This window comes from Mytilus edulis, chromosome 9 (genome assembly GCF_963676685.1).
Source record: "Mytilus edulis chromosome 9, xbMytEdul2.2, whole genome shotgun sequence".
Taxonomy (NCBI): Eukaryota; Metazoa; Mollusca; class Bivalvia; order Mytilida; family Mytilidae; genus Mytilus; species Mytilus edulis.
In genome coordinates, this window is record NC_092352.1 from 4,086,926 (window position 1) to 4,112,981 (window position 26,056).

General features: G+C 33.5%; 3 protein-coding genes across 3 annotated transcripts in view; all 3 read left to right on the forward strand.

The window, feature by feature from the left end:
- Positions 1–26,056, forward strand: part of LOC139489445 (spermatogenesis-associated protein 20-like) — a 243,655-nt gene that overhangs the window by 77,963 nt on the left and 139,636 nt on the right. The gene's annotated exons all lie outside the window — the stretch shown is intronic.
- LOC139489396 (polycystin-1-like protein 2) lies at positions 37–24,076 on the forward strand. The gene is made up of 11 exons (XM_071275710.1): positions 37–186; positions 590–1,046; positions 1,582–1,721; positions 2,735–2,968; positions 8,127–8,315; positions 13,822–13,982; positions 15,339–16,026; positions 16,458–16,587; positions 19,007–19,260; positions 22,197–22,371; positions 23,282–24,076. The coding sequence occupies exons 1-11, from the start codon at positions 37–39 to the stop codon at positions 23,428–23,430; spliced, it is 2,727 nt and encodes a 908-aa protein (XP_071131811.1). The 3' UTR covers positions 23,431–24,076.
- On the forward strand, positions 24,055–24,657 carry LOC139489397 (polycystin-2-like). The gene has a single exon (XM_071275712.1). The coding sequence runs from the start codon at positions 24,055–24,057 to the stop codon at positions 24,655–24,657; it is 603 nt and encodes a 200-aa protein (XP_071131813.1).

A 26,056-nucleotide genomic window follows, 5' to 3' on the forward strand; every position in this document is an offset into this window, starting at 1 on the left:
GGCCACGTGCTTCAGATGTTGAACTATCGTAAACAGATGCCTGTTTACGTTCAAAATGGACACATTAACTCCACAGAAGACAAGAAACTGATTGGAGAATTGATTCAGAAAGGGTTTCAAGTCAATGAAGTAAATTTAAGTTTTGTAGAATCAAATTCCAAGTCTACACAAGAGCAAGCTATACAGGTATACACATTAATAAGAGATTTCAAACAGTAATTGTAATGACTGGTCAATACTATATATCGAAACCAAAGAAAGAGAAACTAAACAGCTTGGTGTAAAGTATCGAAACATGTGTACTATATGACAAATTGTATAGAGATCTATTACTGTTAATCGTTGATACAAATGTATAAATATTAACAAAACCTATAAATGATAGCACAAAAAAGGAAAAATAGTTGCAGTAGAGTCGTATGGTGACCTGTTGCTGTTACTTTCTGTGTCAACAGGGCTCTTATTGACAGTTGTCTTATTGGCAATTTTACAACATCTCCTTATTTATATCTACAAGTTTACATGAATCACATAAGTGTCTAACCTACTTTTTCTATATAACTAAAGATGGTATATTTTTTCTGAAAAGGTAACATTATATGATCACACACCATTTTCGTGGGATGAGGAGTCTAATTTCATATCATCTAAGACCGTTACTGTGTCAGTAGGAGAAGGCAATACAACAAACTCAGCAATACCATCGAAAATCAAACTTCAGAATTCTGGTTTAGTACCAATAAGAAAAATTATCAAAGTAGCCATTCCAGTTGATAAAAATGAGACTACTTCACAGATGCTAGTGTACAAAATGTACTGGAAGACACCTGCGGACAGTTTGATAATCAGTATAAATAGCCCAATAAACCATCTCAATCACACTATTTACATTCGGAAGACAGAACCTCCAACGGAAGACGAATGTGACTGGAAGAAAGTTATAGAATCCAGCGACTGGTTATCAACCAGCGAAATTAAAGTTATACTTGACGGTGGCTTTTACACTGCCCCAACAAATGTGTATGTTGGAGTCCTTGTTCAAAAAGGTATATTTATTTAACTTTTAGGAATAGAGAAGACACTCAAACAGAGTTTGCATTTATTGGTAATCACTGAGGTCATTTCTTGTTTTCATCAGACGAAATTGAATGTTGATTTCAATCACAATGATAACTATCGAAAACAGAAAAAAATGCAAATGTTTACAAATCAATACATAATACATTTGAAATTACAAGTATAAAAGGAGTATTTGAATATGTAAATCAACCGGCTAAGTCAAATATAAAACATTACGTAATACTTTTGTAACTTACCATATGTTATAGGTTCTGCGCATATTGTCTTGAATACTACGGTGGTCAGTCGACACTTCTACAACATTTGTCTCCAGTGGATATTTGTCTGATTCGCAATCATACATCTTTTCATGTTACGATTAGTTAATAATACTATATTGAAAAAAACTCAAATAACAAAATGTTAACAAAACTCCGCAGATCTACATGAATACAATAAAACAAACACTTAGATATTCAAAAAAAGATAGTTTTTCATAACAAGTTGACTTTTTATTGACAGAAAAATCGTCTACCGCTACATCAACCAGACGAAGACGATCACTGAGTACTACTATGGTTGAATATGGAATTATTGGTGCTACGGTTGGTTGTAGAGTATGGAATACTGTTAAGCAGAAATGGGACAAAACTTCATGTCAGGTAAGATTATGGTGATCCCTTGTTCTGTTATGATTGATGTTGTCCTATTTCAAATGGGTATTTAGTCCATCACATAGTTTTTCCATATTTGTTGCACTCCAAACCTATGCCCTGTTTGCTCCTGATAGGGTATGTTTACAAAAATTCGTATCGAAACGACATGCTGGACTTTTTATTTAGAAAAAAAAAATATTTTATAGACATAGAAGTTACTCTTTCTTCATAAAGCGATTTGTTGTTTATCATTAAGGTTGGCGTTGGAGTATCTTATTCCTATATCGTTTTCAGATATATACAACACGCCACAATGATTACTTTTTTGGTGGAGACATCATTGTATGTTATTTGTTTAACTTTTTTTTTGAAATCGCAATAAATGTTTGAAAATTGATAATAACCATTCCAACACTCCAACGAAGAAGTGGCATACGTAATTATCATTTTTTAGTACTGGAAAATATCAATGGTGAACATTATATCTGTCCAAAAGGTAACATGCAGCCGGGTAGTCATATAGTTGCGACTGACTTGATTAATCATATTTGTTGATCGGATTTACTGTCGATCGCTTAAGAAATTATAGATAAATTTTTTTATCTTCCATAGCCAAAGTTTACTGTTAATTTCAGCTTTTTTGGTTTGTCTTTTGTATTGCTACATTCACTGATTTTAAATAAATGGTTTTCTGGGTCCCAGAGGAAAGTATATCCAAAAACGCGTTTCGCAGGCCTTACATTCATAAAGGGTATTTGTACAATACATAATATGTTTTTCTAATGTCATGTAAAAAAGAAGAAATAAATAACGAAACGGATTGACAAAACTCAAAATTCAGAAAGATGGTAAAGACAAACAACAGTCTACATCACACTAACATCACATTTACATTGAACACGGAAGACTGATTAATACAAACTTAATAAAACCGAGTATCTGTCAGCCACTCTGGTCGGGGTTATACTCATGGATTTAATTTATTCTACTTCATACAACCATTTTTTTCTGTTATTTAGCTTTCCTCTGCATCAACTATCAATGAGACTGTTTGTGAATGTTCCAATCCACCAGGAAATAGTTTTGCCACAACGTTTTACGTGCCTCCAAACACAATCGATTTTGGAAGTGTTTTTGAAAAGTTTGATTTAAAAAACAATGCAGCGGTGTTTGCAACTGTTGTATCCCTTGTACTGTTCTATATTTTGTTATGTGTATGGACATTCAGACAGGACAAAAAGGATCACACAAGGGTAATGATATTTGCTTATTTATAAAACACTTGACAATGTATATGTACTCTTCTCTAAAAAAAGAGTTAATCTGTAAAATTCACCATATAAGAAGTAAATGTTAGAATTGATTCAGAGAAATTTAGTGAAATAAAGTGAATAGCACAAAATGCAAAAAAAGGAGAAGATAGCTTAATTTTCATAACTTGAAATGATTATACCTAATGTTTCTCCACATTTCTTTTTATCAAAAACAACTCTACAACAATTAAAGTAACAAGGCATACGAAACGTCTGTTTCCTCCTTTTGGGATATTCCTAAGATCATATAACCGTATTAAATACAAACTATAGCATCGACCAAATGCATAAAACATATAAAAAACATCATACACATAGTAGCTATGGTAGCACATTCGATGATGATGATAGCATGCATTCTAAAAATATACATTTCAGTTGTTGCCAGCTTAATTTCTGTCCCTATTCGATTAATCCTCATTTTCCATTTGGCAGCCTGAATTTCTTTGACCTTCATTCTAGACCTATTTATTGCATCGATTTGTTAGTTTGTTCTTTCCCTTGACATGCATGAAACATTTAACGCTGGAATTAGCAACCAACAATCAATTAAACAACATGTGTGAACTTCAGTCCAATTTGAAAAGGTGTTAATTCAATTATTGCAATTTTAACATCATCCAAAGCCCTTGGATGGTGTAAATCCCCCCCCCCCCAAAAAAAAAAAACCCAACCAAAACAAACATAACAAACGTGAATGGTATTATCATGTATGGCATATGGTCAATGGTAAAAGGTGTGTGGTGCAATGGTTTATGGTGTAAGGATAATGGTTTAATGGTATAACGTGCGATCGGGAATGGTGTACGACATTTGAAAATATGCAAAAATTGAGAACTGATTTTTTAATTTTATACATTGATTTACAATATTGTGATCCAAATTCGTTTTTTGACGATGAATAAATAATTTATAGTCGCACACCTACTTTGAAATTTAATTGCATTATGGTCTAATGTGTATGGTGTAATGTCACAGGGTGCATGATGTAATGGTGTATGATGAATGGTGTAATGGTGTATGGTGTTAGTGGGAAGTTTACACAATCGAAGAACTGTGCATAAATATTTAGTTATTGGTTGGATCGTGTATATGGAACGGGGATCCAATTATTTGCCCCATTGGAACGCATTCAAAATCGGAGTAAATACATAGAGTCCTGTTCAATAAACAATTTTGATAGCCACCTTGGGACTTCTGGTTCATGTTAGGCATTCATTTGAAGTTTCTAAGTACAATCTCAATGCCTCATGACCGGCATTCCGTTGCAAATTTTTGTATTTATTGACAACAGGGTCAGTCTGTCTACTTCCGGAAAAGAATAAAGGCTAGCATTTCGGCAATTTACTCTATGTACTGACGCCAGATTAAATTTAAATCAATCGAAATTTTTACAGAAATTCAAAATAGAAAGCCTACCCTTTCAAATAAATCTACATTCAGTTACAGAACTAGTGAAATAATAACACTACACAATTTATAACAAAAGTTATATATTTTTTTTAAGAATAACATTCGTGGGTACCGGACTGGTTGCCCTAACTGGGATCCTATTCATGTCAGACTTTATTTTTTCCCCCAGACTTAAAACTGCACTTTTAAAATATATTTTTTTTCAATTAAAATAAAAAAATCTTCCGCTTTAAAGAATTACAAATGCAAAATAAGCATACCCCATACCAAGGGTATAAAATATGAGACAAAGTCTTAAAATAGTCTGCTAAGTCCATTTAAAATACAATATAAGAGGCTAGATATAGAGAAGTTCTCACTTGTAGCTAAAATCAGTCAAACAGCACCTCCTATAGTTGAACAGATGTGGAGGGAAATCCTTGATCTTCCTGACCGCTTAAAGCTACTGTACGTTGTTGTTCTTTTGACTGGTCTAAATGTCCCACTAGTTCATATGTATGTTCTCGTGGAAACTGAAGCTGTTGGTGGCTGAGATCCATGTACTTTAGTCCAAGTTCACCAACCTGAATATAGATAACAAAGACAAGCTAATAATGCAGGAACTTTTAAAAATGAAACTTAGGAAAGAAGCATTAATGAAAATGAAATTCAAACAGTGAAACTATTAAAAGAGCACTAAGTGTTTCCTTAACCAGAAGCTGATCTTCAAAAGTTCCAAAACCAAGGAAGATATAGCTCCTTCGTCTACTGCTGAAATAGATACAGATAAAATTAACGGTCCTTTTAAGGACCATCAAAATCATTAAAAGGGAGTCTAAAATTGTCGTACAATCATTTTAATTTGCTCTAATAAGATTAATAAGTATTGTAATATGCATTTTGTTTTAATGAATAATCAGTATTTAGTTCTAATATAATCTTAAAGCAATCCTAATTCTATCTCACTTTTGAATAATAGTTTTTCATGTGTGACGTCATGCTCTTTCTAAATTTCATAAATTCAAATGTGGCGTAACGTTTGCCTTTTCGCCATCGTATGTGACGTCATTTTTTGTAATTGCGTTGACGCCTGGACTGATTCGGGTGTGTCTATGCTGTATTGAACTTAGCATCATGTATTCGGGTTTAGTTTTCTGTAATAAGTTTATACTTCAGTTTCATTATGTATATATCTTTAATATTCATTTGTTAAAATTTACTGTTTGCAATAGCATGAATCGTTTTATATAACAATGGTGTTCTTATCCCGGGCATAAAACAATGCCGTATTTGGCAAAACCTTTTCAACTTTTGATCTTCAGTGCTGTACAACTTTGTACTTTTTTCACTTTCGATCTTTTATATCTGGGCGTTATGTATTCGGGTTTAGTTTTCTGTATTTAGTTAATACTTTAGTTTCATTATGTATATCTCTTTCATATTCATTTGATAAAATTTACTGTTTGCAATAGCATGAATTGTTCTAAATAATAAGAATGTTCTTATCCCGGGCATACAAACAATGCCGTATTTGGCAAAACCTTTTCAACTTTTAATCTTCATGATCAGTGCTGTACAACTTTGTACTTTTTCCACTTTCAAACTTTTATATCTGGGCGTCACTGGTTAGTCTTGTGGTGACAAGACGCGTTTTTTGGCGTATTGAATTTTAAACCTGATGCCTTTTGTTATCTATGCATCATGTTTTTCTTTGTCTAATGTGTTCTCCTATTTATTTGTATTGTAGTCCTGTAATATTATGTTGTCATAGCAATGTTATATTTAACTTTGCCATTAAAGTGCGAGGTTTGGCATGCCATAAAACCAGGTTCAACCCACCACTTTTATTCCCCTTTATTCCACCTGTACCAAGTCAGGAAGATGGCCATTGTTATAATATTGTTCGTTTCTGTGTGTGTTGCATTTTAACGTTGAGTCGTTTGTGTTTTCTCTTATTTTTTGAGATATTGAAATAAGACGTGGCACGGTACTTGTCTATCCCAAATTCACGTATTTGGTTTTGATGTTATATTTGTTATTCTCGTGGTGTTTTGTCTGTTGCTTGGTCCGTTTCTGTGTGTGTTGCGGGTCGGTGTTGTGTCGTTGTTCTCCTCTTATATTTTATGCGTTTCCCTCGGTTTTAGTTTGTTACCCCGATTTTGTTTTTTGTCCATGGATTTATGAGTTTTGAACACCGGTATACTACTGTTGCCTTTATATAGCCCTACTCCTTAAATATCTTCCAAAAAATGTAAAATTAGAGAGCCCTTGGTAAGTGTTTCTGAGTTTACACAATAATATGCGGTTATGTGTGTGATGCGGCTTTACATAAATGTGAGCTGGATTCACACACAACTTTCATAACTGAACCGTGGCACTTAAATGATTTATTTAATAGCCACAATTTATCAAAAACTTATTAAAAGACCTAAAACTGAAACTATGGGATTTTTTTTTCTTTTTCCAGGTCCCAGAAATAAGATACTAGAAAGAAATAAGCCCATATTCTCCACCTTTCACTGTCCCCTGATCCCATTTAACACATTTATTATTTCTTCCGCTGTGGCTCTTTCTAATGCTGTTTGCTGGTATTTTTAAAAAAATCCCTCCATTTTAACTTACAAGTGTAGGAAATCATATAACAGACAAAATGACCTTTCTGTGACCTCCTTTTAAACGTTGAATTGAAAAACAAACTTTTTTTAAATTTCATAAATTTCAATTTACAATTTAATTTAAAAAGTTTAATTCAAGTTTTTAAAATAATTACACTATTGTTTTTCTTATTGAATTTTGAAGCCTGTAGCCAAATTTCATCCATGAAACTTCAAAAATGAGCTTACAATTGCAGATTGAAGTGTTCAAAACATGCTCTCTGACAGGAACGGGGACCCAATTATTTGCCCCATTGAAACGCATTGAAAATCATAGTAAATACGTAGGGTCCTGTTCAATAAATAATTTTGATAGCCACCTTTGGATTTCTGGTTCATGTTAGGCATTCATTTTGAAGTGTCTAAGTACAATCTCAGTGCCTCATGATTAGCATTCCGTTGCAAAATTTTGTTTTTATTGACAACAGGGTCAGTCTGTCTTCTTCCGGGAAAGAATAAAGGCTAGAATTTCGGCAATTTACTCTATGTACTAACGCCAGACTACATTTAAATCAATCAAAATTTTTACAGAAATTCAAACTAGAATATATAATAACACTACACAATTTATAACAAAAGTTATATATTTTTTTAAGAACTACATTCGTGGGTACCGGACTGGTTGCCCTAACTGGGATCCTATTCCATATGAGTCAAAACTACAAAAATATCTAATCAGTTGGAGCTTTTTCTTTTATCCAACTCTGAACACCATGTCTCCAAAGTTTTGGATACTGTTCAAGGGGAATAATCCTTACACATTTATTGATTGTCACCCATATTAACTTTTTCTTCCATGTGCATGCCATAGCTATTCGGTGTTCTATTGTGTTGTATTTTATTTTATTACTATTTCATTGTCATAACAAAAATCATTGTAATCATATTATGAAACTTAATAACCACAAGGATCCATAAGTGGGTTAATAAAATATTTCTATTTCTATTTCAATAACGGTCTATCTTATAAAGAAATAAGCGGATAGCTTCTTTATTAAAATGAAGGAAAAAATCATTGAATCCTTAGTAAAGTGTTTATGTAAATCTTCCAGTGGGCATTATCCTACCTAAGTGACAACGGTCCTTACGACGATTACTTGTACATTCTGACGGTGTTCACAGGATTACACAGACATGCTGGAACAAAATCCAGAATAGGTTTCATGATAATTGATGGAAAACCAAAGAAAAGCTATTTTTATGAACCAGATGTACGACTTTTAGATGACGAAACACATCGAGTGAGTATGTTGTCTGCACATTGCCAAATAAATCTGTTCTTATGTAGGATAACAAATGGAACTTAACGAAAAATTCTTTTATTTCTCATTTTTAATACAGTTGATATTATAACAAAATGTGGTATGATTGACTATAAAAACACCAAAAACAAACAGAGGACATAATTATTAACAATTACATACAATTGAGAATGAAAATGGGAAAGTGTCAAAGAGACAACATCCCGAACATAGAAGAGACAACAGCAGACGGTCGCCTATAGGTCTTAAATGCCACGAAAATGGAGTCATCCTTCAGCTAGCCCTAACCAGTTCATTTCATGATCTAAACAAATGATACGATACATTACGCTACAAATGTCAAAAGGGAGGAATCATGTTTACTAAGACATTAATATATCCTCAAATTTCAGAAGGTAGAAAATCTTAACAATGCAACTCTGAATTATATGCCATCCAGATGTTGCAAACAGGGATAAGTCAACGTTTGTTTTGCTAGACAGTTTCATTACAGAAACTCACAACAACGATGCAAGCAGATAGCATTGTAACTGACCCACAAAGATATGTAAAGTTACAACACATCGTTAAACGACATTCATAATGCAATGCCATTTGTCAGAGAGATAAGTGGCTGTAACCAAATACACATACTATGTCTTATATATTAAGTTTTTTTTTAATTATTAATCCTTTAATGCTTTAGAATTTAACCCGTTGTACATGTAAAAGTATAATATGATAACATATCGAGTTTAATAATTAAGATCCCATTTCCGTCTTCAATTCTTCAATAACGACATCACCGAGTGAAATTTTGCATCGAATGTGTACGTTCATCGATCAAAACAATGAGTGTGTGGAGGTTAAAAGTAGGATATTTTCGCTAATATAAACAAATACATCTGTTCAGCCATAACTTTTAATAACAACTCAAAGAGCCCACGGCGACGTCACTGAAGTCGCCAACGTCGCCAATGGTAATGTACAAACTTAGGAACGTCGTGATCCCGCGGTAATCTCGACATACTGGGGACCGCAAAAAGTGCAAATTATCTTAAATTTCACATTAACTGTCCATATTTGTAAAATAATCAAATTAAAAAAGTCTCTATCTCCATGAATGAATTAAATTGAATTAACTAAGTTCTTGTTCACATAAATGAAAAATTTGAATTAACTTTGAAAGTCCTTTTGAAAATTGTTAATCTTCTTCATCATTTTCGTCTACATTGGTTGTCCACTTTCGTATCCTCTCCCGGGCCTTTCGTTGTTTCGTTTTCGTTACTCAAATAAGCTGCTGCGCCATACGCCTTTGGACTTGCGTCTGTAAATACATGAAGTACTAATTCTGTTGATGCTGATGGCTTGCTAAAATAATATCGAGGAATAGTGAATTGTATTGCCTTTTCGAAATCTTTGGTCAAATCTATCCACGTAGTCTTTAAATTATCTGGTATAAGTTCGTCCCAATCTAATCCACATTTCCATAACTCTTGTATCAGGATTTTCGCTCGAATTGTAACCGGACTAAGTAAGCCTAGTGGGTCATAAATCTTTGAAGAATATTTCAAAACTTCTCGTTTAGTAACATGTTGAAGTAGTTCTGGTGTAGGAATATCACGCTTAGGGTAAAAAATCTCGTCGCTACGACTGTTCCACAACATTCCAAGTATTTTGGTATACTTATTCGTATCTAGGACGTTTTCTTCTTTAGCTAATTCTAGTAATTTAGCACTGTTTGAACTCCATGATCTCAGGTTGAATCCAGCTCCAGCCATCAAGCTACTTGCTTCTTTGAAATACGTAAGTAAATCTTCCTCTTTGTTCATACTAGACAATATGTTATCAACGTAAATATCTCTTTCTAGAATTTAAGCTGTTTCACTGTTTCCTAATTGTTTCAAATGTTTCTGTATTGTGGCGTTGAGTATAAAGGGCGAAGACGTCGCTCCAAATAACACTGCTTTGAACCTATAAGTTTTCAACTGACTTCCTGGATTTGTAGGGTCACTAAGCCCTAAAAATCGGGTAACATCTCTATCTTCTTCGCTTAATCCAACATGTAAGAAAGCTTTCTCAATATTAGTACATGTAGCAAACTGGTTGGCTCTAAACTGTACTAGGAGTTTTGTCAAATCATTTAATTTTGGTGGTGTGTCCATAAGACAATCATTTAGACTTGGATGACTTGGTGATTGACGACAACTGCAGTCGTTTACTATTCGTATAGGAGTTGTGCTAGATTCCTTGTGTATAGGGTGGTGTGGAATGTAATGAATTTTCCCGCCTTTTTGTTCATTTTCATCTACTGTCTTAACAAATCCTCTGCGTTCCTGTTCGGCGATATATCTCCATATTTCTAAAGTAGTTTAGGATCTTGACTAAGTTTCTTAATAACGTTCTCTGTTCTTCTTGTGACTGTATAGTTTGATCGTAGTTCGTCGTGTTCCTGTTTCCATGGCAACTTTGGAAAGTATTTATTACCTCTGAGTTCAATCGAAGTGTCTTGATATGTTTCCAAAAAATCCGTATCATCTTCGTCTGTTTCCTTTGAGTTAATACCAATCGATTCCAATCTCCAAAATGTTTCTATATCATGCTCTTCCGTTTTATGAGAAATAAGAATATTAAAAATGCTAGTACTCATCAATGAGTTATCCCTCTTGTCGCTTACTGGACCGGAAAGTAAAAAACCTAACTTTGACCTCACGGCGGTTGGACCATTCCCCCGTATGACTTCATCCTCGACTAAGTCCCAGTAGTAGTCAGCCCCGATCAATAACGATATTTCGAAAGACTCGTCCTGTGTTACCGGATGTGCTAACTTAAGTCCCCGTAAATAATTAAGTCCTCTGTTGATGTGGCGAATATTGTTTGCAAAGGTACGGCAATCATTGGTACAATTAGAACGTGTATCGGTATTTTCTGTCCTGCATCTGTTTCTACGTACACTGTCGATTTGTCTAAATGTCGTACGGTTTTGTTTTTATCTCCAAATGATGATAACTGTAGAATTTCAGTTCCCTCTAACTGTAAATTAAGTTTTATTGCTAAATCTTCGGTCACAAATGATCTCTGTGCTCCCTCGTCAAAAAGTATATGGGTGTCTCTACATGAGTGGTCTGACCATACGGGTGCTACTGCAGTTTTTAAAAGAACATTTGTACGTACCTCGACTGACGATGAATATAAAATTGACGTGTCCTCTTCCTTCTGGTTCGTGTCATTTATCAAATGTACATCTGTCTGATTACATGTAGCTTGTCCATTGTTACCATGAAAATTCATATGCTGTTGGCTGTAATTTGTATTTTGCACGCTTTGTCTACTTCTGTCATTATCGAGGTTCTTGTTGTTAAATTGACATACAGTACACAGCCTTGTGTGATGTCTTTTGTTGCAATTTCGGCATAAGTGTTTTGACTTACATTCATGTATACGATGTGTTCCAAGGCAGTTGAAACACAATTTCTCCCGTTTTACAATGTTCATGTGTGCTGTTGGATCAGATACGTTCGCGCAATGCGCTGGTGCGTGTACATCGCGGCAGAATACACAAGGTTTAGTGTTTAAATTCTGGCGTATATTTCTTGTATTTAGAGCTTGATTTTGGCGGGGTTTTGTTGATTTAGTTCCGGTAAAGAAAGATGATATACTTGGTAAATTGTTAGAAGTTTCAGTGTCTTGTCCCGCATCAATTATGTTTATTTCATTGCAAATACTTTTCCGAAGGTCTCGTAATGACCAGTTTTCTGTTCCATGTTCACGGGCAAGGTTTTTTTTAATTTCTCCCGGTAATTTTTTCAAAATAATTGGTATAAGTAATGTTCCATACGAGTCTTGTGACTGGCCCAAAGATTCTAGCCCTCTGACGTAAGTTTCCATTTGATCATAGAATTGTCTCAAACTAATAAGATGGTTTCGTGGTGATGGAATGTCTAATAATGCTTGTATGTATGCTTGCGTGATTTTGTGTGTTTGTCCGAATCTTACCTTCAATAAAATAATGGCGTCCGCATAGTTTGCATTGGTGAGCGCAAAACCAGCTATGGTGCGTAAAGCTTCATTTTGTAACTGCGCTTTGAGGTAATTAAATTTCTGGACATCGGTCAATGAAGGGTTTAAATGTATGGCGCATTCATACGAATCCCAGAAAGTTTGCCACTCTAATATATTCCCTGTGAATATTGGAAGTGAGAGTTTTGATAAGTAGTGATTCTGACTGCTTGCGGATGTATACGAATTTATATTAGTACTCACTGTGTTACTAGCTTGAGAGAACGGATTTTGTGACGACTGGGTGCAAGAGTTTTCTGTGAGGTTTGCTGAGACGAACGGTTGAGAGTCAAAATTTAATATCTGGGATGAAGTTTCACTCTGACGTGTCTTTGGTGTGGTATGAGTATCTCTGACAAAATTTCTTATGTGTCTGATTTTGGTTTCTAACGTAATACAATACTCATCTGAATCTAGAATTTCACTTTCAATATCTTCTGCTTCCGCTAGGTTGAGTATCTGCGCGTTCAAGTTGGTCAGTATCTTCTGTTTCTGGAGAAGGTTTTCAAATGTTGCTGTCAATTCCTCTGGGTCGAAATCTGTGTCTTGCTTCGCTGCATCTATCTTCCGTATAAGATTTGTAACAGCACTTCTGTTCCCGGATCGTATCGACTTGAGCTTGCTTTAATCCATTGGTCACGGTACCATAAATGTGGAGGTTAAAAGTAGGATATTTTCGCTAATATAAACAAATACGTCTGTTCAGCCATAACTTTTAATAACAACTCAAAGAGCCCACGGCGACGTCACTGAAGTCGCCAACGTCGCCAATGGTAATGTACAAACTTAGGAACGTCGTAATCCCGCGGTAATCTCGACAGAGTGCAACCTGTGCTTACCATTCCGGCGCACCTGAGATCACTCACTATTGTTCGTGGGATTGCTATATCTCAGCCAAAACGTTTCTATATAGTATTTTTTTTAATTTTTGTTCGTTACTGAAAGCCAGTTTTAAAATCAAAAACCTTTTTGTTTGTTTTGACTAAAATATAGTTATAAGTATATGTTCATAAAATAACAACCGAAAATCTATTTCATAACAACGTTCGATCGAAATTAAATCCAGAGAATTATTAATAACGAACAATGACGGAACGCCATAAACCTCCTTGACGACGTCGCCTACAGCGACACTACATCAGTTATCCTGAAGAGTCCCAATGGAAGGATGAAATCGATTGAATGGAACTGTTAACTTTTTACTTTTTTTACTATTTTATTTAATGAATATATAAATATATATATGTTGCTAGATATTAGCCGTCCATAGACTATTAAGAATTTGTACAAACCTTAATGAACGCAATGCAAATGTCTGCCATGACCACCGCAATTTTTTCAAACAATAAAAACAGTAACATGTGACACAAAATAACGATTGACGAGGCTACGGACAGACACATTATTATTTGACGGGATTAACCAAGTGGTTTTATTTATATTATAGGGTTTTGATGTTGGAAGCATCCGGAAATTTGTCATGAGCGTTCCTAAACCAGTAAATGACCCAACAGTATTAAAAATTTGGCATGATAATAGTGGACCAGGAAATTCAGCATCATGGTATCTTAATAAAATCATACTAGAGGATGTGCAAACTGGTGGAAGGTAAAGCTCACATACTTTATTTTTGTCTCTTTTTATGAATAATAAGCTACAAATATGTTGTGTTTTGTTCTGTTTGTAGTGATACGATGAATGAAGGAATGAAAAAGACAATTTGTTGCCCAAACAAGTTGCAAAATAGTATGATTGATAAAAGCTATTAGATTGTATCTGTTCATTTTATTGAATGATTATGTTTGCAATTATATAATAACTTAAGGTTCATCATACCAAATGGACAAATATGGCTGTATTTTCACCTCAATAATTACTCTGTGTACAGACTTACATGTGCTGTTTGGAAAGTTTTAAGGCCTAACATCCACTAGATATTTAAAAGTTAAATGCATTTTGTGATAAAATCTTTTTTGGTTTTTGATGGGAATTTCTTAATTACTTTGATACTGTCCGCTCAGATAAACTCTTTTACTCAACTATAGTTGTCAAGATACCTCTTGTCCATGTCAGTTAAGGCAATTCAAAACAAAACAAACCGTTTTACCTGAGGGAGCACCTCAAAGTTAGACCACAACTTAGTTAATTTTAACAACTTATGCATGAAGGAAAAAAATGCCCATCGAAATCCAATAGAGTTTTATCTTTCTGAAACACAAAATGCACCTAACTTTAATATATCTAGTGGATGCCGGGAATTAAAACTTTTCCAACATCACAGGTAAGTCTGTATTCAGAGTAGTTTTTGGCATGTAAATACTGCCATATTTGTCCGTTTGTTATGATGAACCTTACAAGCATAAAGTTTGTCTGGGATATCACTATGATGTCATTACCATGTAAAAATTGACAATTATTTAATAAAATAGTCATTTGACAAATAGTTTATAGACAAAATGAAAGATAAGTGTCACTAAAAAAAATATTCATGATTTTAACCATGTATTGACATTAAAAAAAATTGCCAACTACCCCCTACTTTTCTTAAATATTTTATTACAAATTGTTTAAAAAGACATATTCCAAAATCTTATAACATCCTTGTTATTTTTTCGTAGTTTTTTTAAATAAAAAAAGGTGACAATATTAGATATAAGAAAAGTCTAGAGAGAATTATTTGACGCCAAATTTTCAATGGCTAATATTTCGTAAACAAGTTCACGCACCCTCCATTTTTTTTTTTGCTTTTTAATTTTCTTCATTTGCATTCTATCAATTTATAAGCTGAAATACAAATATTTCAGTTCATATTTTAATAAAAAAAAAAATACTTATATTTTACATGCTAATGTCTTGTTATTAGCTGTATGCCGTTATTTGGTAGATCATAAAAGCTTTATAATTTCAAATATTAAAGGTGCCGATAATAGCTTTATCGTTCTTTTTCTTTCTTTCAATTGACAGGTATCTGTTTATATGTGATCAATGGCTTTCTTTGGACCACGATGATGGATGCATTGAGTGTGCCATTCCTGTGTCTGATAAGTTGGATAAACATAAATTCTCATTTTTATTCAATGAACAAACTAGACAAAACACAACGGACAATCACTTATGGTTATCGGTTGCCATTCGACCTGAAGATAGCAACTTTACAAGGTTAGAAAGATTGGCTTGCTGTTTGACATTGTTGTTTCTCACCATGATCTCAAGTGCAATGTTTTATGGACAAAATACCGGAAGTCAATTTTCAATTGGACCGATTAAATTATCTCTTTCTGGGATATATATTTCAATTGTCAGTGCAATTATTGCTGCACCTCCAATATTGTTAGTATCTTATATGTTCAGAAGTTCCAAACCTCGTTCAAAAAATGAGAAGAAAACTTTTACAAATACTAAAGACAATCAAGTAATGACACTAAAATCCGATGAGGGAGACATAAACGTAGATGTTACAGACGATTCTGAATTTTCACTTCCGTTTTGGTGTAGATATGTAGCATGGGGAGTTGTTACATTAGCCGTCTTTACATCAGGATTTTTCCTAATTCTTTATAGCATGGAATGGGGAAAGACAAAGTCAGAGGAATTGCTGCTATGTTTCTTTATGTCATTCATTGAATCAATACTCTTAGTTGATCCACTTAAGGTAAGAAAATATTGCTTTCACATCACATGTAAAATGGTTAGCAATATTTCTAATAAACTTGTTAAGGTGTTGTAAAAACACTATCCTATAAATAAAAATGCCTGGACCAATGCTAGTAAGAATATGACAGTTGTTATCCATTCGTTTGGTGTTCTTAAGCTTTGGATATGCCAGTTACTTATGGACTTTAGTTTTCATAAGACCTCTTTATTTTTGTTATTTTACTGTATACGTCGGAAGCAAAACTTGTCAGTTAAAACAAATAGGTTACAAATGCAATTATCAATATATCTGGCTGAACGTAGACTATTAAAAGCTTATTTTATCATTGACGAAGTTACAGCTATACATAAGAACTATTTGAAATAAATACATGTTTTTTCTATATAAAACAAAATGTATACCTTAGGATTGATTTTCTTTTTTTTTAGATCATATTGATGTCAGTCATATTCTCTTGGATTGTAAAGAGTTATAAGGAGACAACTGTGAAATATAACAGAGAGAAACTTCTTCTAGAAACCAAAAGACGTGCAGCAAGTCCATTGTCATATCTTTTAGGTAATCTTTATTTATATTGAACTATTGTAGGTAATCTTTGTTTATATTGAACTATTTTAGGTAATCTTTGCTTTTATTGAACTATTTAAGGTAATTTTTGTTTATATTTAACTATTTTAGGTAATCTTTGTTTATATTTAACTATTTTAGGTAATCTTTGTTTATATTGAACTATTTTAGGTAATCTTTGTTTTATATTGAACTATTTAAGATAATCTTTGTTTATATTGAACTATGTTAGGTAATCTTTGTTTATATTGAATTATGAATGTTGAAACATATATCATACGTTTTCGTTTTAAATACTGAGGTAAAACTCAAGAGCATATAATCAATTTACAGACACATGTATTAGATCGTTTGTTTTCACATTTGAATGATTTTACACTATTCATTTTGTGCTCTTTTTAGCTATTTGTTTGGTGTGAGCCAAGGCTCCGTGTTGAAGGCCGTACATTGACCTAGAATGGTTTACTTTTAAAAATTGTTCTTTTGATGGAGAGTTGCCTCATTGGCACTCACGCCACATCTCCCTATATCTATTGAATATAAAAACAACATGAAAAAATTCATATGCTCACTTCTTACACAAATGTTTCTTTACCTATTGGTAGACATAATGTATACAGTCCGGGTTGAAAGTCATTTTATGAATATTTATAGATAAAAAAAACCATTCTACATTCGATGTACTTTTCTGGTTTTAAACATTTACTGTTTACAAAACTGTAATTGTTTTCATCCCAGACATAAACTACCTTAATCGTGTTTTGCCCAACTCTTTCGAATTTTGAATCCTCAATTCATAAACTTACTTTTTACACAAATGTTTGCTGAACCTTTTGGTAGAAATCATGTATACAGTCCGGGTTAAAAGTCATTCATCCAGAAAAATAATAGATAAAAAACATTCTTCATTCGATCCACTTTCTTGATTTAAACATTCCCTATTTTAAACTCTCTTTTTTTTTTTGGAAAAACTAGGGATTTTCTTATCCCGGGCAAATATTACCTTAGCCGTATTTGGCCCAACTTGTTGGAATTTTGAATCCGCAATACTCTTCAACTTTGTACTTGTTTAACTCTATAACAATTTTGATATGAGCGTCACTGATGAGTCTTATGTAGACGAAACGAGCGTCTGGTGTAATAAATTATGATCCTGGTACCTCTGATAACTTTTTACCATCATCGGAAATTTTCAAACCAGAACGTTTCAATAATACGGACACATAAAGATCGATTTGACCCAAAAGACTTAAATGCATATGTTATTTTTCAAACAATGAAATAGATGAAGAAAATATTATCAAACATACAATATAAGCAAGACAAAATCTGTACAACAACTGAAATTTTCTGAGCGTCACCTCATTTTAGTAAAACATTTTTTTTTATTTATTGGTTTCTTACTAAACATAGACAAGGATGTGTCCAAAGAACATGGATGCCCAACTCGTATAATCATTTTCCAGGTGCAATGGACCATGAAATTTGGTAAAAAAATCTAATTGGCATTAAAATTAGGCAGATCATATCATAAGCAACATGTGTACCAAGTCTCAAGTTAATTGGACTTCAGCGTCATCAAAAACTACATTGACAAAAAACTTTAACCTTTATGAACAAAATAATCGTTTTGAAGAGGTGTTTCCAAAGTGTATCAAACATCTACGACCAACTTTTTGTTTCATTGCTTTTAATTACTCGCTCGTTTGGCTTCTCATATCTTAACCAATACCCGGACCTCTTTATTTCATGCTGTTATAATAGTTTTTGGGGAATCGATAAGCATTTGGTGTACTAAAAAGAATGTATTACTGTAAATAAAGCATCCCTGTAGAACCCCAATAAAAAAAAGTTATCCATATATATATATATATATATATGTTATCCTAATGTGATTTTAAACAAAATAACAAAAGTACCGAGCTTAAAGTAAAATCCAAATCCAAAAGTCCTTTTTCAAATCGCAAAATAAAAAAAGTTAAAACACATCAAACTACTAGTAATTGAAAACAAGCGCATTCCTGACTTGATTCAAGCATATCCCCATGTACAAATGGTGGATTCATAGTTAGCTAAACCCTCGTTTGTATGACAGGCCCATAAATTCTCCCGTATTGCAACATAGATCATTTAGAAAATAAATTATATAAGAACACCTTCGAAAAGTAGAATAATTGTTATTAGTACAAAAAAAAAATACAAAAGTCTATGTAAGAACAGTCTTTTGTATTAGGTTGACTTTGTTTTTGCTGGCAATTCTGATATTCTCTATTTCTATTGTTAAATAAGTAACATAAATACCGAACTAACATGTATATAACAGAAAGGGTGAAGTCAATAAAACCTCACAAAATCAAATGTTAGAATGATATATTACTTTTCATGATTTTGATTTGTTATTTCTTTTAAGATGTGTTCAAAGCCACGCAAGCTCCATTGAAATCCCAAACAGTTGCTAGATTAAAAGAAAAAAGACAGCAGCGCCTAAAAATGCAAGAAATATTCATTGAGCTAGTTTTATATATGATATTCCTGGCTGTTCTGTATTGTGTCAGTTTTAGTAACAGGGATCCAAGATGGTATAATGTCAAAAATCATCTCGAACAGCAGCTTGTTACATCGAATAGCTTCTCAATTGGAGGTTCAACGTTGAAATATGATCAGGTTAGTTGTCTGTCCTGTCTCATGCACCGTTTAATATGGAATATAACACATTGTGGATAAATGCAGTCAAGCACTTTAAAAAACATTCATACAAAACTTGTAAATAAGTATAAAACATTCGTATCGACTGCATAACTCTCATCTATGATACTCAAATTTACTTAGTTGAAGGTTCAAATCATGTGCTTAAAATATTCTTAAATAGCTATTTGTCTCATTGGCACTAACACCACATCTTCCTATATCTATTCAATTGTTGTTCATTTCTAGAATTCACAAATGTGTGAGGTTTGGTTTGTCACAAAACAAGGTTCAACCCACCGTTTTCTTCTTAAAACGTCCTGTACCAAGTCCGGAAAATTGCCATTGTTATATTTTTGTTCGTTTCTGTGTGTGTTACATTTTAGTGTTGTGTTTCTGTTGTGTCTCAGTTCTCTATATTTCATGTGTTTCGTTAATTAAGTTTGTAACTCTGTTGTTTTTTTTCAATTGATTTATGAATTTCGAACAGCGGTATACTACTGTTGCCTTTATTAGACAGTACGTATTATAGAATACCGTTGTCTGTTTCTGTTCAAAACAGTAGTCTCTTAGTGTCGTTATTGACGAGATTTTTCACGTTTTTTGAACTTTATCATGCCAAAGTTTTCAAACTAAGTTGAACAAAATAGTGTAAGAGTTAAGAACAAATTTTATGTTTTATTCAACTCACCCTTTTTTATCAATACGTTAGTTGTTTGCGATGTTTAAATATTTTCGTGTATTTTTTTTTAGATACAAACCAAATATATCTGTCATGAATTTGTAGCTCATGTAATCTTTAATCATTCAATATGTATACGTAAGACACAAAATAGGAAATTCACCTGATAACTTCTGTTATATTATAAATAAAGGCAACAGTAGTATACCGCTGTTCAAAACTCATAAATCCATGGACAAAAAACAAAATCGGGGTAACAAACCAAAACCGAGCGAAACGCATTAAATATAAGAGGAGAACAACGACACAACACCGAAACGCAACACACACAGAAACAGACCAATCATCAGACAAAACACCACGAGAATAACAAATGTAACATGAAAACCAAATACATGAATTTGGGATAGACAAGTACCGTGCCACGTCTTATCTCAATATCTCAAAAATAAGAGAAAACACAAACGACTCAACGTTAAAATGCAACACAAAGAGAAACGAACAATATTATAACAATGACCATCTTCCTGACCTGACTTGGTACAGGACACTTTTAAAGGGGAATAAAAGTGGTGGGTTGAACCTGGTTTTAAGGCATGCCAAACCTCGCACTTTAATGGCAAAGTTAAATATAACATTGAAATGACAACATAATATTACAGGACTACAATACAAATAAATAGGTGAACATATTAGACACAGAAAAACATGATTAATAGATAACAAAAAGCATCAGGTTTAAAATTCAATACGCCAAAAACGCGCCTTGTCCACACAAGACTCATCAGTGACGCCCAGATATAAAAGATCGAAAGTGAAAAAAGTACAAAGTTGTACAGCACTGAAGATCAAAAGTTGAAAAGGTTTCGCAAAATACGGCATTGTTTTTATGCCCGGGATAAGAACATTCTTATTATATAGAACAATTCATGCTATTGCAAACAGTAAATTTTATCAAATGAATATGAAAGAGATATACACAAAGAAACTTAAGTATTAACTAATTACAGAAAACTAAATTTGAATACATAACGCCTAGATATAAAAGATCGAACGTGAAAAAGGTACAAAGTTGTACAACACTGAAGATCAAAAGTTGAAAAGGTTTTGACAAATACGGCATTGTTTTTAGGCACGGGATAAGAACATCCTTATTATATAGAATACTTAATGCTATTGCAAACAGTAAATTTTAACAAATGAATATGAAAGAGATATACATAATGAAACTGAAATATTAACTAATTACTGAAAACTAAACCCAAGTTTATCACAAAATAGACACACATCTGAATCAGTCCAAGCGTCAACGTAATTAAAAAAAATGTGACGTCACATACGATGGCGAAAAGGCAGAAACGTTATGCCACATTTGAATTTATGAAATTTAGAAACAGCATGACGTCACATATGAAAAACTATCATTCAAAAATGAGATAGAACTAGGATTGATTTAGAACTAAATACTGATAATTCATTTAAACAAAATGCATATTGCAATACTTATTAATAGCAATTAACTGTAATATATATATATATGTCCAGTTTGTTATGAATCCAACTTCAAACGTAAATAATCGTACAAAATTTAATATAATTAATAAAGAGGAGGTGATTAATTTTTCTATACGTCATACCTAAATATATAATAAGAAGACGTCAACACATTTGACAAAATCTGATAAGAATTACAAATATAACATTAAACATGTAAACTAAATACATGAATTTGGGATAAACAAGTACAGAAACACGTCTTATAGTAATGCGAATTCACATTCAGCAAAACGGTCACAATCGGGAATAAGTCACGTTTGGTAATTAAAAGATTAGACGACATAATGACAAACCACAATCTACCATGTGGTAAAAATGTCCTTAGCTAGTTGGTTAAAGAGACATCATATGGATCAACCAATTCGTGATGGTGTCCATAAAATTTACGGAGTGTCAATTTTAATCTGTCCTCCTCATAACTTTGTTCGAGCAATTTCTGCGTAAGGAGCACACTCCTGTATATGAAGTCCGTATAGTGTGAACATGCACGTGAATAACGTATCAATTGTGATATGTAAACACCATACGAAGGGGCAGAGGGTATGTTACTGCTGAGAAATGGGAAATTGATAATTGGGAAGTTGAAATCGTCCCGTTTATCATAGATTTTTGTGTGAAGTCGTCCATCTACGTCAATATTGAGGAAAATATAATAAAATATACAATATTTTTACAGGTTACAAGTTCAGCTAACTTATATGCATGGATCGATGAGACCCTCATTCCATTTCTGTTTCCACGGTACCATACCAATGGAGATCAACTGAAAGCCAATAGAAGATTGTATGTACATGACCAAGTCAATTTTCGTGTTGGGCCAATGAGACTGAGACAGTTAAGAGCAGTTCAAGGTACGAAACATAATATATAAACCCTTATGAGTACTTTATTTTGTCTTTTAAAATATTTTTGATTCGAGTGTCACTGATGAGTCTTTTGTAGACGAAACGCGCGTCTGGCGTAAGTGTAAAATTTTATTCCTGGTATCTATGATGAGTTTATTACGAATTACTTGTCCAGAAACGTATTTAATGACCAGATCAGACTTATAAAATTGAAGATTGCAGCTTACTCTGGACTTGATTACTTCGTTATTGTTTAAGCAAATTTCAATCAAACAATACTCGTATTCATTGGTGAATGAAAATAACAATGTATAGGTTTTTTGCATCCGAAGCCCTTTTCTATTATTTCCATTACCAGGAACGCTTAAACCCAGACATTTAAGAGCTATAATGTATGCATACGTAAACAATACTTAGATGATGATATGAGAAATAAACCTAAAGACTGACAGTTATTACATAATTCAGAAGAATTTGCAAAAATGAATATAAGATGTCACATTGGACCAACACAAAAACGCCGCTTTTATACGAAAAGACAAAACTAATATAACAAGTTAGCTATCAAATGGTTTTAACTGGCTTTCTGATATTAGATTGGGTGTTATCCTGTCATCAAAGTGCGAAAAAAGAGGGACGAAAGATACCAGAGGGACAGTCAAAATCATAAATTGAAAATAAACTGACAACGCGATGGTTAAAAATGAAAACGACAAACAAACAAACAATAGTGCACATGACATAACATAAAAAAACTAAAGAATATGCAACACGAACCCCACCCAAAACTAGGGGTGATCTCAGGTGCTCCGGAAGGGTAAGCAGATCCTGCTCTACATGTGGCACCCACATCTTGTTTATTCATAAACATTATTATTAAGCCATGTCCTATAAATGCAGTCTTTAATTCTTTCAGAGCCATGTAGGGCACAGTTCTTGGGTAATTTTACCTGTTATGATGAATATTCCATTAACAGAGAGGATGATGAAGACTATTGTGTAGCCTGGGAGTCTCGCCCCTGTGTCAGAGGGCAAGCTGTATATAATTTGACATCTGTTGCCTAGAATTTTGTGTCGTCTGTTGATATTTGGGGACTTCCGGTCACAGGACTACATTCTACCTATGGCGGTGGTGGATACATAGCAGAATTTGTTGTAAACTACAACATATCACATCTAGTTCTCAATGATTTGCATAAATACACATGGATAGATCGTAGAACGAGAGCCATATTTACAGAATTCACATTGTACAACGTAGATGATAATGTTTTTGTTTTCATCACGTTTTTGACAGAATTTCCGGAAACAGGTGGGGTCATTGCCAGTACTTTGATTAAATTGTTTCGACCTTACCAACATGTCGGCAATCTTGGCATGTTCATCTTTATTTGTGAAATTATTGTTCTTATTGGAATAATTGTATTTTCTGTTCATAAATATATTTGGTTTCGGAGATACGGTAAGAAAATGTGGAAAGAATTTTGGCATGTTATTGACATATTAATTATAATGTTGTTCTTTGTTGCTACCGTTATGTATATTGGAAGATGGATAATGATTAATATGGCAATGAAAGAATGGGAAAATCATAAAAATAAATTCGTCAACTTCAGTCATATTGCGTCTTGGGACGAGCTGTTTAACATTTTCTTGGCATTTATTATATTTCTGACAACTATCCGAATCATGCGAGTTCTCAGCTACAATGAAAGAATAAATCAATTTGGACAGGTTCTTGCTCATGTGAGCCGTGATCTTTGTGGATGTTTTGTAATGTTTGTTATGGTGTACGTAGCCTTTGTAACTTTTGGACATTTAATATTTGGCAGGCATCTAGAAACATACAAAAACTTATTTGTGTCATCAACAACATTGGTTAACGCTATTATCGGTAAAAACAGCATCAAAGATTTGTTTTCTGTGGAGCCAGTTCTGGGTAGAGCCTATTACTTTTTCTTCGTTTTGTTTTTGTTGTGGATTTTAATGACGATGATGAATGCTACATTAAACGTAGGTATTACAATAGTTAGGAAAAAGCCGGTGCGGTCCACATATGGCATTGTTAACATAGTAGCAAGCTTCTGGAGAGAGGCTGTTGGCCACATTATTGCATCAAATAATACCACAACAAAAGAGAGGCTGAAGTTATCACGTAATTATATATCAAGTAAGAAATTTACAAAGACAATAGTAGGAACACGTCAGGATGAGACACAACAGGTCGATATTGTAAAACCGACAGAAGACTTGCCGAAAAAGAAAGAACGAGCAAGACGTATTTATCAGTAAGATGAACCATGCTTTGTTTGAGAAATGTTCATGAATATTAAGTGTGTCATTGTTGTTTTTTTTGTTTTTATTAAATTACATATTATTAAAAAGTGTTTTTTTCTCGGTAAAATCTAGATCATTTCCCACATGTGACTTGATACATATAATACATTACGAATGTTTGAGTGCAGAAAAATATTATTTGATATTTAAGGTCTAAAATGGTCTTCAACTTCGTACTTTAACTTTTCTTCATTTAAACGCTTTTGATACGAGCCTCACTTATGTTGGGTTTTTTTTGTAAACGAAACGCGTGTATGGCTTACAGAAGTGTAACCCTGGTTTCTTTATTGAGTTAATACATAAAACTAAATGTTTCGATCGATATCAAATTACCATCTTTAGGCAAGTGTTCCAATTTTCAATTGTATACATCCATTAAGAAGATACAAACCTAATTGAATTAAAATTTGCTAATGCCCGCGTCACACTGTCCCGATTTTTATATACGATGGACACCCGAATGCGACAAAGTTGGTCCCGATCTCGTTAAAATACCAAAAAGTGACCGATGAATAACGAAGCCTATACGATGGTGCCGAAATTATATACGATAGCAAAAGATGGACATACTAAGGTTAACCGAAGACGGGTATTTAAGCTTCTTATCTCAGCCGAAGCCTACACGATGGATCACGAAGGCTACACGATGGATGACGATGATGGCGCGATGGCCATACGATGTCTGAAAGACGTCGTGTACAGCTTACGGTGCATTTAACTTATATTCCGAAGGCATCACGCGTTTTAAATTGTTCAATCAATATCTTAAGCGCTCTTGACTTTAAAGTTCAAAGGTCAAGGTCACAGTGGCAGTTGTAATAAAAGGCAATATCACCCTTTTGGACACTCTAAAACCAATACGCTTCAAAAGATTTTAACCACATTTGGTATATTGTTTCACCTTGTAGTGATCTGACATTTTTTACGTTCAAGGCCAAAGGTCAAGTTGATGCAGATGGACTTGTTTTTTCTCCTTGAAATAGAATAATACACAGGAAATTGGTTGCTCATTATTTTACCTGCTGGTTCTAAAGACAACACTAAAGGTATTTCCAGTTACTGAATGTTTTGGTTGATTTCTAAACAAATAGTGTGTCAAATATGCATATTCAATTTACCATTTTCTGCATGTGTCATATATGATTATAGTGTCCATATTTGTCCTCAATATGTTACATACGAGGGGATGCCACGCTCGGCATTGCCTTATTTGAACTGTAGAATGTGTGCACTAGTCTGAATAATCACCCATAATTATGCTCATGTAAACTGATCTATCTTAAAGGTAAGGTAATGGGTTCGTTTATCCCTTTTATTAAAAAAGAGCTGTTTCCAGGAGATTATCCTAATAATA